At 33.0% G+C, this 15,028-nt stretch overlaps 1 protein-coding gene across 10 annotated transcripts in view; it reads left to right on the top strand.

Annotated features, from left to right (window-relative positions):
* The window catches only part of Wac (WW domain containing adaptor with coiled-coil), a 68,515-nt gene that overhangs the window by 29,158 nt on the left and 24,329 nt on the right, over positions 1–15,028 (top strand). For all 10 annotated transcript variants that reach the window (XM_078023467.1, XM_005334285.5, XM_078023469.1 and 7 more), the window contains exons 4-6: positions 5,603–5,709; positions 12,085–12,200; positions 12,801–12,913. In XM_078023467.1, the coding sequence (XP_077879593.1) occupies positions 5,603–5,709; positions 12,085–12,200; positions 12,801–12,913 (336 nt within the window). The remainder of the gene's footprint in view (positions 1–5,602; positions 5,710–12,084; positions 12,201–12,800; positions 12,914–15,028) is intronic.

Raw genomic sequence — 15,028 nt, 5'->3', positions numbered from 1 at the left:
ATGCAAAATTTGTACTGAAGCCTACATTGCCTGACTTCTGTTCACTAAATGAGTGGTTCTCAATCTGATTAGACCTAGCTAACCCTTTTAAACATACTTTACCATGACTGTTTCAAAAATTTGAGCTATAACATATTATGAATTTTACCATTTCCTCCAAAAGACCTCCATACCCATTCAGCAGTCCCTCTCATTTTTTCCTTCAACTCCCAACTTCCCAGTTACTGATCTACTTTGTTTCTGTAGATATTCCTATAATGGGTATTTTTCATGTAAGTGAATTTGTATGGTCTTTGGTGACTGGCTTCTTTCAAGTGTCCTCTTGATTTCAGAGTTCATCTGTGTTATATCATGTATTAGTAATTATTTTTTTTTCCAACCTCAGATTAAAGTTTCTTTACCTCAGTAATTCTCAAGTCTATAAAGTTTACACTAAATTTATCTATGAGAGAATGTTGCATATAGCTATTCCAGATTTACATAGCCATGCAGCATTTTCTGGTCAAATCTGTAGGATTAAGTTTTGAGAAAATAATTTGGTACTGTGTTTAAGTAAGGTAGTCATATAAGGTATCATAGATTGATTTTTATTAACAGTTTTATTGATGTATAATGTATAATTCACAGCATAGAGAGCAGTCATTTAAAGTGTTCAAGACGGTAGGTTTTAATATACTCAAAGTTATACTGATTCAAAATCAATTTTAGAACATTACTAAAAAGAAATCATTTAGCTATCAATCCCTCTCAGTCTCCTATTTGCCCTTAGCTCTAGAAAACTGTATTTTATCTCTCTACAGATTGGCCTATTCTGGATGTTTCATATCCATGAAATCACACAATATGTGGCCTTACTGGTTATTTCACTTGTGGATGTTCAAATTCCTTTTTGGCATAGTGCTTGCTTTTAATCTATAATATCTTCCCATCTTCAAAACATCTTCTAGATTACTTTCAATACCTAATACTATGTTAATGCTATATATAAATAGTTATTAACTATAGGGAATAATGATTTAAAAATAGTATGTACATGTTCAAGTTTAATCAGGTACTTTTTTTTCCTGGGTATTTCCCATCAGAAATTTTGTGGTATTGGGGATGGAACCCAGGGACTCATGCCTACTAGGCAAAGTGCTCTGTCACTGAGCTACCCATCCCACCAATCATCCCATCTGTAATTGAAGCTATGGCTACAGAGGGACAACTATGTGTTTTCCCGTTCTATGGATTATCTTCTCATTTAAAAAAAAATTTTTTTTGGTTGTAGATGGACACAATACTTTTATTTGCTTTTATGTGGTGCTGAGGATCAAACCCAGTGCCTTATGCATGCTAAGCAAGCACTCAACCACTGAGCTATTCCCCAGCCCATCTTTTTACTTTTTGATGGTGTCCTTTTAAAGCACAAGTTTTTGACAGTGTTTAATTATCTGTTTTCTTACTTTGTTTCTTATAGTTTTTCCTTAGGAGTTTTATAATTTTAGATTTTACACGTCAGTTTATTTTGAATTTATTTTTATATAGGTTGTGTGGAAGGGATTCAGTCTTTTTCTTGTGGCTCCTCCTCTTTAAATATTTTGTAAAATTTCCATTAATATATGCAAGCTACACATGTAAGTAGGAAAGATGATAGCTCCAAAGGAGATAATGTTTATGAAATTTGCACAAACTGGGTTTGTATCCCTGTGCTAAAAATACTTAATATATGATTCAGGACAAACTTCAAGTGTGGCAGTACTATTTTTCAAGCTTTATTAATATAATTCAGTGAGAGCATTATTTTTCAGTTATTTCTGCCACTTTAATGTTTGGTTCTAACTCCTGTTAACAAAGGAATCTTGATAACATTTATTTATGATGGATACAAGTGCAGGTGTATTTTTTGGCATTACTGTCAGAGATGAGATTTTTGCAAGTTGTAAACATATTGGTAAAAGTTCCAAACAAGTGCTATCTATACCTTACAATTTGCATAGCACTTAACATTTCTAGAAAATTCAGCATACTGTCTTAAGGCAGGAATGGGTTCTAAAGTCATCTGATTACAGAATTTTCTGACAGATATAGGATAGTTCTTTGAATGTCCTGTGCACAGTGGACATCTCTATCCCCTTTCTACTTGTCAGTGGGTGCCTTCATCTAGAGCATTTGCTATCCAATGAGCTAGGTACACAATTTTAAATTTTATAATAGGCAACATTTAAAATTAGTTTTGATTTTGTGTACTATTAATCAACTATATCCAAAGTATTTAATCATGCAGTCGTTATGAAAAATGTCACTGAGAGTTTGCATTCTCTTGTATTGAGTCTTTGAATCTGGTGTGTATTTTATACATACAGCGAATCTCAATTCTTAAGCCTTGTTTCAAGTGTTCAGTAGCTTTGTGTGACCAGTGGCTACCATTGAATAGAGCACACATCTAAAAGTAACTCCAATAGCTGACTGTCAAATGCAAGTCTGTGGCTGACACATCAAATCTGTTCTCTTCTCCCCCAGGGACATTGTCTAGTTATTGTACTTGCTGCTGCCCAGGCAAGGCCCCTAAAGAAAATTCAAGTTTGCTTCTTTATCTTTTCATGACTCTGTGTGTCAGATTGCATTTTCTTCTTTGTCCACTACAACAGCTTCAATGCTAAGAGCTTTATTTCCACCTCCATGTCCCAGCAAGCTGCATTTCTATCCTAATGCTTTTTTTTTTTGCATTTTTAATATCCCCTTAAGCAGTCTACAACCACATGGAGCTGTTTGCCTGTGCTATTCAAGTTTTCATTGGTGCTCTGGTTGCATAATGTAGTGGTTTGCTCCTAGTGGTTTTCACAAGACTTACTTTTACTGTGCTATATTGCAGAATTTCAAAGAAAACATCAAATCAGAAATACCTGTTACAGGTGTGTGGCTTTCTTGGCGAAATCCCCTGAGTAGTCTAGGTAAATTTGTTCTGTAGAATGTAGAATCTGGTCCCTATCCTGGAAATTCCCCTCTCTAAAAATGTATTTTGTTTAACAGTGGATTCAGTTTTCTCTTTAAGTTCTTGGGCTAGTGGTTCCTACTGCTTCCGATGATGATGGATGATGATGCTGCTGCCATGCCCACTGAAAACTCACATATTAGACATTTAACTAACTGATGTCTCGGTCAGGCTGATGGAAGACTTACTATTTCTTCAGAGGAAAGCTTATTGGGATTTCATTTGAATTTTCATTGATAATCACTAAAGGGAATAGATTCCTGGATCTTAACCTTGTGAGAGATCATTAAACTTAAAAATCTTATGTTCACAGAGCACTTTACCTATTATGTCTGAATACTTAATTTGCCCCCTTTTATTTTGTAGATTTAAGCACAGACCATTTTGTTAAGAATGTATGCAAATAAGTATCAGAGAAGGGTATCTAATCTAGGCGGCTTTATAAATTACTTACGGGTTCATTTTAGTCAGTAACAGTGACTTTTCCTCCATTATTCTTGACATTATTTTATGGAAATTTCCATGAAAATATCAACATGCAGAGTATAAAAGATATTTTAGTAGTCCTTATTATTTCTAAATACTTCTTATTATGGTGTAAAGCTTATTTTTTAAAAATGAGTTATAGCTGTAAAGCAGAAAGTTTAGCATAGAGCCAAGATTTTATTGAAAACTTGAGGCTGTAATTTTTGTTACTAAGCATTGGGGATCCTAAGACCAATCCCATGTTCAATGATTGTCTGAAGGCTCACAGGACCAAGTCAGTAGTCATTGTCATAGCTGTGGTTTAATTATAGTATAAAATGAAAAGGGAAAACGCATATGGGGACAAAGTGGAGGAATATAGAGGTAGGCTTCCTAAGTTATCTATCTCCTTGTAGCCTGGGACAAGTGATGAGGACTTCATTTCTTTCATCAGGAGATTGCGATGATACTAAATGTTTTCTGTTTTAAAAATTGGATTTGGTTAGTTTGTAGGTACCCTCTGCTTAATACACACAAACAGTTTAGACTTCCATTTATAAAGCAAGTACTTAACAGACTATTTTAGGCACAAACAGCATAGGTACAATGAACAATTAAAACTTTACTGAAATCTTGGTCCCCACATGACTGCCAAGGGCCTGTACTATGCAAGCAGGTCTTTGAAAGGGTAGTAGTCTTACATCTGTTCTGTTAACTTTTTTGTACACTGAGCTTATTTTTGACTGATAGCTTTGTGTTCATTCATAAAGCATTTATTACCTTCTATATTAAAAAGGGGGTTTAGGGTGTTTTACATAAATAGATAAAAATAGATAACATACAGTAAAGCAAGTGGGTGAAGAAATCATCAGCCTCTCTCCAGCATCAAGCTTCTTGATAAATTTCCTTACATTGTCCTTAAGTAACCATTGTATGCATTTAAAGTAATTCTCTTTTTCTTTGACACCTGTAATTTTGTGGGGTATTTGAATCTGCTTGTAGTTTCCCTTTATGAAGAGTATCCTTATCCAGGATTAAATCATGACCATTGCCATTTCTCTTGCTATATATTCTTCCACATGTTTATTGTAAGGCAAGGCAGTTGGTCTTCTTGTGACCTCTAATGGAGAAGACTTGGGAAGCTAAGTATCCCATCCCCCCCACCCCCGAATTCTAGTTTTATATAGATCTGCTCTTTGATTTTGGGTACTTGAAACCTTACAGTCGTCATCATCTGTCTCAGTTCAGCTTTCCTTTTAGCAATTTATTTTTTTCTAATTGAAGTAATTACTTCTTAACTCCTTTCTACTCTGACCAACTGTGATTCTGACTGCTAATTCATGGCTCACTGGACCATTTAAATACACTCCTCCCATTTTCAGTTCTGTATCATTAACACGTTTTTTTAAGTTTGGATTTTTATACCCTAGTTTTTCTTAATATAATAAAGAAACCATCATCCTTGACAGTTGTTGAGATGTTCATAAGATTCAAGAGTTTGTCTGAAGAATTGTTAGATGGAGTTGGTCCTCCTGTTAGAAGATACTGAGTGTCCCTTCCTTGAGGGACAGCTTGAAAACTTTCATGCTGTTTCATTTAAAAATTGGCAAGACTATTAGCAAGTTATAATTATTTAAGATATTAAAATATGTAAGAACAGTGATAATGGTAGTAACTTTTAGTTTCGTCAGTTGAATTTTTGTAAATTTCTGTGTATATTGTGTTTTGCTTTTTTAAAAAATATTTATATTTTAATTGTAGTTGGACACAATATCTTCATTTTGTTTATTTTTATGTGCCGAAGATTGAACCCAGGGCCTCACATGTGCTAGGCGAGTGCTCTATTGCTGAGCTACAATCCCAGCCCCTCTCTTCAGTAAATTTTTCTTCTAAAAAAATCTAAATTGCTAGCAGTGATATAGATTTTTGTTCATCTAATTGTAAACAACATTGTTTCATATGTTATCATCCATGTAATATATTTTTAGTGCACATTCATGGTAGGGTTTTAAATACTTGATATAGCATGAAAAGTGTAAATCATCTCTATTCCTAATGGTCACATGAAGTGTTGATTTAAAAATATAAAATAATCTGTGATATGATAAAAACCAGATGAAATAAAGTTCTAATTCTCTTTGTTCTTTTTTTTTTTTTTTTAAGGGACCAGTTACTCTCCACAAGAAAATTCACACAACCACAGTGCTCTTCATAGTTCAAATTCACATTCTTCTAATCCAAGCAATAATCCAAGCAAAACTTCAGATGCAGTAAGTATTATGTTAATTCCCAAATTAAAAAAAAAAAAGAATTACTAGAACATAAACTCTATAGCAGGTCGTTTTTAGATCTAATGTTTTTGTTTTTAAAAAAACGTTTTAAACAAAGTTTACCTCCCCCTTTTTTGTACTGAGGATTAAGCCTCAAGGGCACTTAACTTTTTGTATTTTATTTAGAGATAGGGTCTCACTGAGTTTTTCAGGGCCTTACTAAGTTGCTGAGACTGCTTCAGCCTCCCGAGAAGGTTGACCTTTTTCTAATGTATTTACTTGATACTAATTTTATGAGTATTTCTATGCAAAATAAAATATTGCCTTTGTATTATCTGAAAACTTCTAGTTAATAATAAAGTGGTTTAACTTAAGAGATCTCTTTCCATAATACGTGAATTTATTACAGCATGTGTTTATTACTATCATGTACTCTGTATCAGACTCTTGGGGATAAAAGGTTCCTGTTACAGGTTCAAATGAAATTTCTAATATATTCATTTGATAGAAGATTAGTACATTTCAATTTACTAGGCTAAATAATATACATAGAACTAAGATAATGTAGCCCATTATAAAGGAAATTTTAGACTTGTAGTGGAGACAGAAAAGTAAACATTGCAGTGCATGTTTAAGTTGCTTAGGAGAGCACTCAAGACAGGGATTCCTAGCTTCAATTAGGAAGAAACAAGTAATGCTTGCTGACAGGTTAAATATAATTTGGCCAGTTGAAGACTTTGTATAGTCTACAAAGGATAACACTTAGAAAAACACCAATGTGTGGGACATAATAGCATGCTTGGAGATCTGCAAAAATTTTGTGGAAAAATGACAGGAATTTGGTTATAGAGATGGGTCTAGATCACTAAAAAAATGATGTTTCTTACCAAAGAATATGAATTATATACAAAGGCAGTGGAGAGCTAGTGAAAGGCAAAGTAACATCTGATTAACAATTAAAAAAAAATGGCATGTATCAAGGTGGAAAATACATTATAGGAAAGAAAGAACAGTTAGAAAAAAGACTATGGACAACACATTTTACCTTGGATATTTTGCTGATAACCATACCTTAAGTGGTGTTGAAAGAATTTTGGTTCTACTGTTTTGCCACTTGTTGAGTGGGGTAGTGTAGAACTGAAAACTGGAATCTGCTGTTGCTGCTAGGGTTTCCTCCTGCCTTTTAGTCATCTGTGATACATCTAACAGGAATTCATCTGTGAAATATAAGTATATTTTGCATTTTTCCATCCTTAACCCTCACAGAGCAGACAATAGAAGGGTGGAATTGTGGCTGAGATAACAGCTTGATGTACTTGTAGGTACATCAGACTACTTGAGATGAGTCGTGTTTAGTAAGCTGCAAGCTCAAAGATTTAGAGAATTTCTTGGTTTTCATGAAAAATGGCCCATTAATTTATAAACATTAACATACAGTCCTATTTATCACTGGAAATTTAGATATGGTATTTGTCTTCTGTTATCAGTGTAGATTGTGCTTTTTTTTTAATTTTTAAGAATAAAACCAAAACCGCTTATTCAGGGAAAATAAATTTTTATCATCTGGGTTATTAACCTCATGAAATTAGAAAGAATAAATAATTGCATCCGATATGTTTGAAAGATAAATCATTGGGATACCAGGGAATTTCACTGTGAGTGGAAACTGAAAGCGGTTATCAGAATAGAATGAACATTTTGTTGTTTTCAGACTTAGGGTTCCTCTTTCCTTAGATTTCAACTGTAGGTATGTAAATTACCTTAGAGTTCTTTTTGTTTGTTTAGTTTTTGACATTAATTACCCAGTGGGTGAGACAAGAATAGTAGTTACAAATTGTTTGATTTAATCTTAACTGAGACATTAGCATTTGAACATTTATGATGATTACTTGTCAACTGATATTTTTTGTTCTAAAGATCAAGTTTTTGAGTGACTAGTAAACATAAAATTTTTTTACCCAATACTTCAATAATGAATAGCATACACTAACACAATTATTTTTTTCATATTTCTATGGGTATGTTGTAACTATACATAATGGTGGGATTTATTGTTACATATTTGTACATGTACCCATTATAACAATATAATTTGGCCAATATTGTTCCTCAATATTTTTCCCTTCTTTTCCCTCCCCCGTCCCCTTGTCCCTTTCTTCTACTCTGCTGGTCTCTTTCATTTTCATAAATTATCCCCTCATACACATGTTTTTTTCCTTCTTCTCTCTAACCTCTACATGAGAGAAAACATGACCCTTGACCCTTTTCTTTAGCCAGCCATATATTGATGGACATCTAGGCTGGTACCATAGTTTGGCTGTTGTGAATTGTGCTGCTATAAAAATAGTTATGCATGTTTATTACTATACTATGCTGACCTTAATTCTTTAGGATAAATACTGAGGAATGGTATGGCTGAATCATATGGTGGTTCCATTTCTAGTTTTTTGAGGCACTGCCATATTGATTTCCATAGTGGTTGTACTAATTTACAGTCTTGCCAACATGTAGGGTTGCTTTTTCTAAACATCCTCTTCAGCATTTACTATTGTTTGTATGAATGAATGCTATTCTAACTGGTGTGGGATGAAATTTCAGTGTAGTTTTGATTTGTTCTTCCCTGACTGCTAAAGATGTTGAACTTGTTCTCTATTTGTTAGCGATTTTGAGAAGTTGTTAAGTTTGTTTGACTTTTATTAATTGGATGTTTTTTTTGGGGGATGGGGTGGGAGGTGAGTTCTTTTTATTTTCTGGATATAATCTTGTATCAGAAGAGTATACAGAAAGCTTTTCATCCATTTTGTAGGTTCTGTCTTTACAGTCTTAATTGTTTCCTCTGCTTTGCTATGTAGAACCTTTATGAATTCCAGCCCTTTATGATTCTATGTATTTTTTCCTGAAATTAGAAATCCTGTTGAGGAAGTCAATACCTGTACCTATATGTTGGAGTTAACATATTATTTTAATCTGGGTTAAAATATACTATAGCTTAAACAAAATTGGGGTGTTTTTTTCTTTCAGGATGTCAGGCTTTAAATCAATAACAATATTATTAAAAATCATTAATAATATTATTTAGTTACACAGACTTGTTTGTGTGGATAAGTTTTTTTTTTGTGAAGTTTAACTGTTGAAAGTCAAGGTAAAAATCTTTCTTCCATTATTGGATTAAAATATTATATGCAGGTCCTATTTCAGTGCTATTGTAAACATTTATGTTTAAGATGAGAGCCTGACTCATGACAAATCTTGAGGAAAAGCTTGTTGAATGCCTCTTTTCAATTAAAATAACGACAGGCTTACAGATAGATAATGTGTTTTAGATTCATTATGCTTATTTGATTTCTTTAAGAGTTCTGAATTTCTTCACTTAGGAAAAAAAAAATGTTCCTGCTTAAAAACACTCTAATGGAACTTCCCTAAATATCCTCTGCCAGTTTGAAATTGTGGGAAGTGTTTTAAACTCAATTCTGTGTGACTTTGTATTCATATTCCAGTCCCTCTTTATTAGCAGTTAAGTATTCCATGTATATTTCAGAGTTTTTATGTTTTGAGTTTCCTGAGATTTAATCTCTAACTAATCTGACCTAGAATTATTAAGACATCAGAGAATTCTTAGAAAATCATGAAGGTGTTACAGGAAATACCAAACCATTATTATTAGTAGTAGTTTTATTATATTGCTATTATTATTTTGGTACTGGGGATTGAACCCAGGGGCACTCAACCACTAAGCCACATCCCCAGCTCTTTTCATATTTTATTTAGAGGGTCTCAGTAAGTTGCTATTGGCCTTGCTAATTTGCTGAGGCTGACTTTGAACTCACAGTCCTCCTCTCTTAGCCTCCAAAGCTGCTGGGATTACAGGTGTGCATGACCATGCCTGGCTACCTTTAATATTATTTAATGATGAACTGTTGTTAATAATTAATAAGATTAATTTATGAATTATAAGATTAACTTATCTATCTTCCCTAGTTTTAGAGAAGTGGTAGGAGAATAGAAGAGAAAAATTTAGGAGAATAGAAAAAGGTGTATTCACTTGAGATATTTTGAATTTAGGGAGAGGTTTGATATGTGCCTTGGTAACTTTTTTTTTTTTTTAATATCCATTCTGTTTTTCTTCCCAAGAAACTTACTTATGTTGTTCTCTCCTCACCAGTATTTACCACATTAAAAATCAAAACATATTAACAATTCATTTGAAATATCATAAATACAATGTTAATGTATGTCATTTTTATGAAAAAATAACTTAAGAAAAAAGAAAACATGAACCATCTCTTTAATGCCTAACAGAAGAAGACAATTAGATTTATTTCGATAATATTCTGAAAATAGTTTCAGTCTTGCAAAAGATGTCAGGATTCCCAGTGTTTCCTGGATAACACTTGGAGAATGCTTGTGTTGGCTACCACCTCAAGCTTAATTTAGAAAAGGCTTTTAAGTGTAGTTCTGTGTGTGTGTGTGTGTGTGTGTGTGTGTGTGTGTGTGTATGTGTGTGTTTTGTAAAATAAAGAAGTTAGAAACCCGTCATTGCTCATATAAGTATTTTTTAAATTAATTCATTACTTGGAACATTTTCTGTTTTTCCTTAACCTATTTGAGTATGGAAATTGAGTAAAGATGAGATAGTTACTTAGTCTGTGATTATAATGTAGTACCCGAATACATGTTTTTTTAGGTAAGATATTATCTTGTACTAAGGTAGGATTTGACAGTGTAGTTGACCAGAGCTTTTCAGGGTTCTGGTTTGTGAACTTTTTTGGTATTGGAGATTGAACTCAGAGGCACTTAACCACTGAGCAATAATCTCTAGCCCTTTTTTGTATTTTATTTAGAGACTGGGTCTCATTGAGTTGCTTATTAGGGCCTTGCTAAATTGCTGGCTTTGATCCTTCTGCCTCAGCCTCCTGAGCCACCAGAGGACAGTGCCCCTTGATGTGAATTTTTAACTGTCCTTCAGTTGTGCATGAATGTAAATGAACTGTTATCTAGTTTACATTCCTTATCTCCTTTAGGACAGGTGACAGTTTGCAAACCATGGCTTTAAAGAATGCTGGTGTAGAAATACTATTGCATTCTCTTGTTAGTCTCAAATCTCATTCTGTCTCTGACCAATCCAGTAACTCCATATAAGTCTTCCTGGGCAATATTTATAAAAGGGATCATTTTGTATAACTCAAAAATTCTTCTCTAGAGAAGATTTTTTTGAATTTGGCCTTTTGTGATTGGTTTCCTAAAACTTGGTTATAGCTTACTTTGGAAACTGGGGATTAAGAATTAACTCTCTTCTGCCTTTCTTTAGAGATCTGGCAGCACAGGGCTGATGTTAAAGACCCTCCTCATTTGAATTACATACCTGAGAGTATAAATGTATAGCAGAATCTGAAACAGTTTTTCACCGTTGTCCTCAAAATTAAAGATCATTTTGGAAATCAGAATTTTTGAGCCTTTCTTTAAACCATCAATCAGTGTTGTGACCTGTGAATAACTCCTAAATTCTCTAAGCTTGTTAAGCTTGTTTTCTATTTGGTAAAATTAAAGCTAGGTAAAGGCACAGCGATAAATGGTTTTCCCCTCAAACATTAAAATTGTATTGTTCTGTGGGTGGTTAACTGAGGATATGTATAACATTTTAATATCAAGCTGCTCTAAAAAAATAGTTAAGAAATTCAACTAGAAGAGTACTTGATATTTTGCCAGATTTTCTGGGGTCTTTAGGCACTTAAATGTTATTGGAGCTCAGTTCCTGGAAACTGGACCTTTCAGATTTTTCTAATTTTATTCTGATTTTACATTGCCTGTAAAACATCAGTAAGAGACTGTATCTGAGAAGTTTTCAAAGACCAGTTTTAGTTATAGGAAAAAGAGTGGTAACTTCTGGTCTTATTTATAATGTATTAGACCGGATTTTAGTATGTACGTGACCCATCTCATGGATTTTGAAGATTTATAGCTTTTAATTATCTTGTATTTAATATTTTTATAATTTTAGTACCTTTTTCATTAACATAAACACAGGCGGGCTGTTATCTATTGTACTATATATTTCTCCTGTTTAGAACTACAGATCTCATGCCATCATCAGTCATTTGAGAAAAGGTTTTGCACCCATTATTGGATTTTAGCAGTTAAAATTATGATAAGGGGAAACTTTTGTATAATGCTTTGATGTTTTGAATTTTTTAATTTTTCTTGTGCCTAATATAACTAATATTTATTAATGTTTACTTTTGATCCTTTATAGGGTTTTCTTATATTTAAAGGTTTTCATAGACTAACTCTTTTAAAATACATAAGCAGTTAATTAGATTCTAGATCAGGGTACAAGTAAACTTTAACATTTTCTAATTTTAAAAATGTATTTTTAAGCCTTATGATTCTGCAGATGACTGGTCTGAGCACATTAGCTCGTCTGGGAAAAAATATTACTACAATTGTCGAACAGAAGTTTCACAATGGGAAAAACCAAAAGAATGGCTTGAAAGGTATTTGTTTTAATCTAAATAATAATATTCTTAATTCTACAGTTTAATATCTTACATTAAATATTCTAATTTTAGTTTCCTTACAGTGTCATTCTCCTTAATTTCAGTGATTGGCCCATTGTCATTGTTATTTCTGTAATTTCTCTTTCCTTTAAAAAAAAAAATTAGGACACATGTGCAACTTTTACTGAGGGGAACAGAGGGGCTTGGAAGCAATCAATATATTTAATAAAATATATTATTAATCTGCATGTATGCATCATTTTTAGAATTTGCAATAGATTCTTTCATATCTTAATAGGTTTCTTAACCTTATATAGAATTTGAAGAGTTTTCATTATAGTGTTGATAGTATGAATAATTGATATAGTTTTGCCATCAGAGACATTTGAGTATGGTGTTTGCTCCATCCATTTCACTGCAGTGAAATTTCAGGCCATGTTCAATTTTTTTGTTTTCCATATCCCATTTTGTTGAGTATTTGTTATCAGTGGCAGCTCATGAGGATTGTGCTTGTTTATTTGTTTTTAAAAGAAAAATCTAATCATTGAACACTCAGGCCCTCATTGTGATTTTTATGAGTTTATTTTTTATTTTTAGAGAGCAGAGACAAAAAGAAGCAAATAAGGTGGCAGTTAATAGCTTCCCAAAAGATAGGGATTACAGAAGAGAGGTGATGCAAGCAACAGCTACTAGTGGGTTTGCCAGTGGAAGTAAGTATTAATTTTTTTCTTTGAAACAGGGTAATTCATCCCTATTGTTTATTTTACAAGTGTTTATATGTGTTGTCATATACATGTATAAATTAAGATAAATAGGAACATGTACGTGATTTCTTTTTATGTTGACTCTTTCTCAACCTCTACTAGTATGTTTCCTGAATAGGGAACAAAGATAGAGATGCACAGTAGAATAGTACATGAATATATTTCCTACTACTAATAAATATATTTCCTACTACTAACAATGGCTACAGTGCCGTTGAATTAGTAAACAATAAGATTTTGTGTTTTAGATTAACTTTTTTTAATTAAAAAAAAAAAAAAAACAGATGGTGACCCCTGGCTTTTTGCTGATGAAGAACAACTTTATTATTTTTTGGCTTACAGTTTTACAGGTTTGGTTCATGATTAGCTGAATCCATTTCTTAGAGCCTGGGGCAAGGCAGATAGGTATAAACCTCCTCAGCTCATGAAAGCCAGGAAGCAGAAGGGGATTTGAGGCACTAGGGCCAAGATAAAAATTGCAAGATCCCCACCTACCAACATTATCACCCAGTACAGTGGTCATTTTAAATTAATCAACCAAAAGGAATAATCTACCGATTAGATCACAGCCTTCATAATCTAATTATTTCACCAGTTAACATTCCTGAGTTGTCTCACATGAGCTTTCAAGGGATACCTCATGTCCAGATTATAACAACCCTTGAGAAACTATTTATCTGCACGTAGATATTCCCTAACTTAGGATTTCTTAACTTTGCACTAGTGTGAAAGCATATCAATACAAACATTGTTTTTCATTTTCAGTACCAATGTTCAATAAATTTTCATATGCAGTTCAACACGTTATAAAACAGACTGTGTTAAGTGATTTTTGCCCGACTGTAGGCTAATACAAGTATGCTGAGCATGTATAAGGTAGGCAAGGTTAATATCTGATTTTCAGTAGGTTTGGTATATCAAGTGTATTTTTGGCATATTTTTAACTTTCACTTGGTTTATTGGAATGTAACACCCTTCGTGAGTCAAGAATTATAGACCTGTAGTGTAGCTCTCAGCTAAGTTTCCACAAAAGGATTCCCAGAATGTTTACTAGAATACTATTCTAAAACATTTGTTGTAAAGTGCTCCTGTCTATAAATCAAATTATGGGTTTACTTTAGTATTCTTTTGAGGCCAAATTTTGTGCATTGGGAAAGGTTTTTGGTATCATCATATATTTGTTTTTAATGCATTTTTTGAATTTAACATTTTATGAATTTAACAGTTTACTGAATGTTTTATTCTTAATGACTTCCCCTTCCTCAAATAAATAATTGAGATTTTGAGAATATTTAAGATGGTGTGTTCTGGGAATCTTAAATTTAAGCGTTTGAATACTATTTCTGTAATTCAAAACTCAAAAGTACTGGTGTATTTGGTCTCAGCAAGAGACATTGAATTTTTGAGGGGAAAATTTAAGATGAACCAGTAACATGAATTCCCATGACTGAGTGTTGCAGTCTTTGGAACAATAAAACTTTATTAGTGAAATTGTATAGAAAGCAGTGGTACCATGTACTGAAGATAGGAAGCACATTGTATTTTGAGAAGACTTGGGTTCTAGTCACATTTCACTTCTTAAGTAACTGTGACTTTGGGCAAACAATTAAAAATGAAACAGATTTGTTGAAGGAAGTAGATAGCACCCAGCTTACAGGACCCCTGAGCAAATAGAGGATGGGGAAGCATAAAGGAAGAATGACAGATGAGTATAAAAATAATCTTTTAGTTAAAAAAAAATGTTTTAGGGATACAGTGTTGTGTTCATGCTAAGTAGTTCCTGGGATTAGGCATCATTAAATTGGACCAGTTGTCTCTATTTATGCTGATGTTTCCAGTGTTTCCCAAAGAGGGAAAAGAACAAAGCTTTGTATGCCTAGTATATTCTTTTCAAAATAACCTCTCATTTAAGTCATTCTTCCCTCAGGGTAGAGTAAGAGGAGAAATTAAAGACTTGATTTAGGAAAATTAATGGGAGGGGGAGTTTTGTGTGTCTTGTACATGTGAATGCAACTATATGTGTGAATACATTTTTTTTTCTTTCAAAACTTAAAATTTTTC

The sequence above is a fragment of the Ictidomys tridecemlineatus genome, chromosome 10 (genome assembly GCF_052094955.1).
Source record: "Ictidomys tridecemlineatus isolate mIctTri1 chromosome 10, mIctTri1.hap1, whole genome shotgun sequence".
Taxonomy (NCBI): domain Eukaryota; kingdom Metazoa; phylum Chordata; class Mammalia; order Rodentia; family Sciuridae; genus Ictidomys; species Ictidomys tridecemlineatus.
Note: the sequence above shows the minus strand (reverse complement) of the source record. Positions and strands in the feature narration are given on the sequence as shown.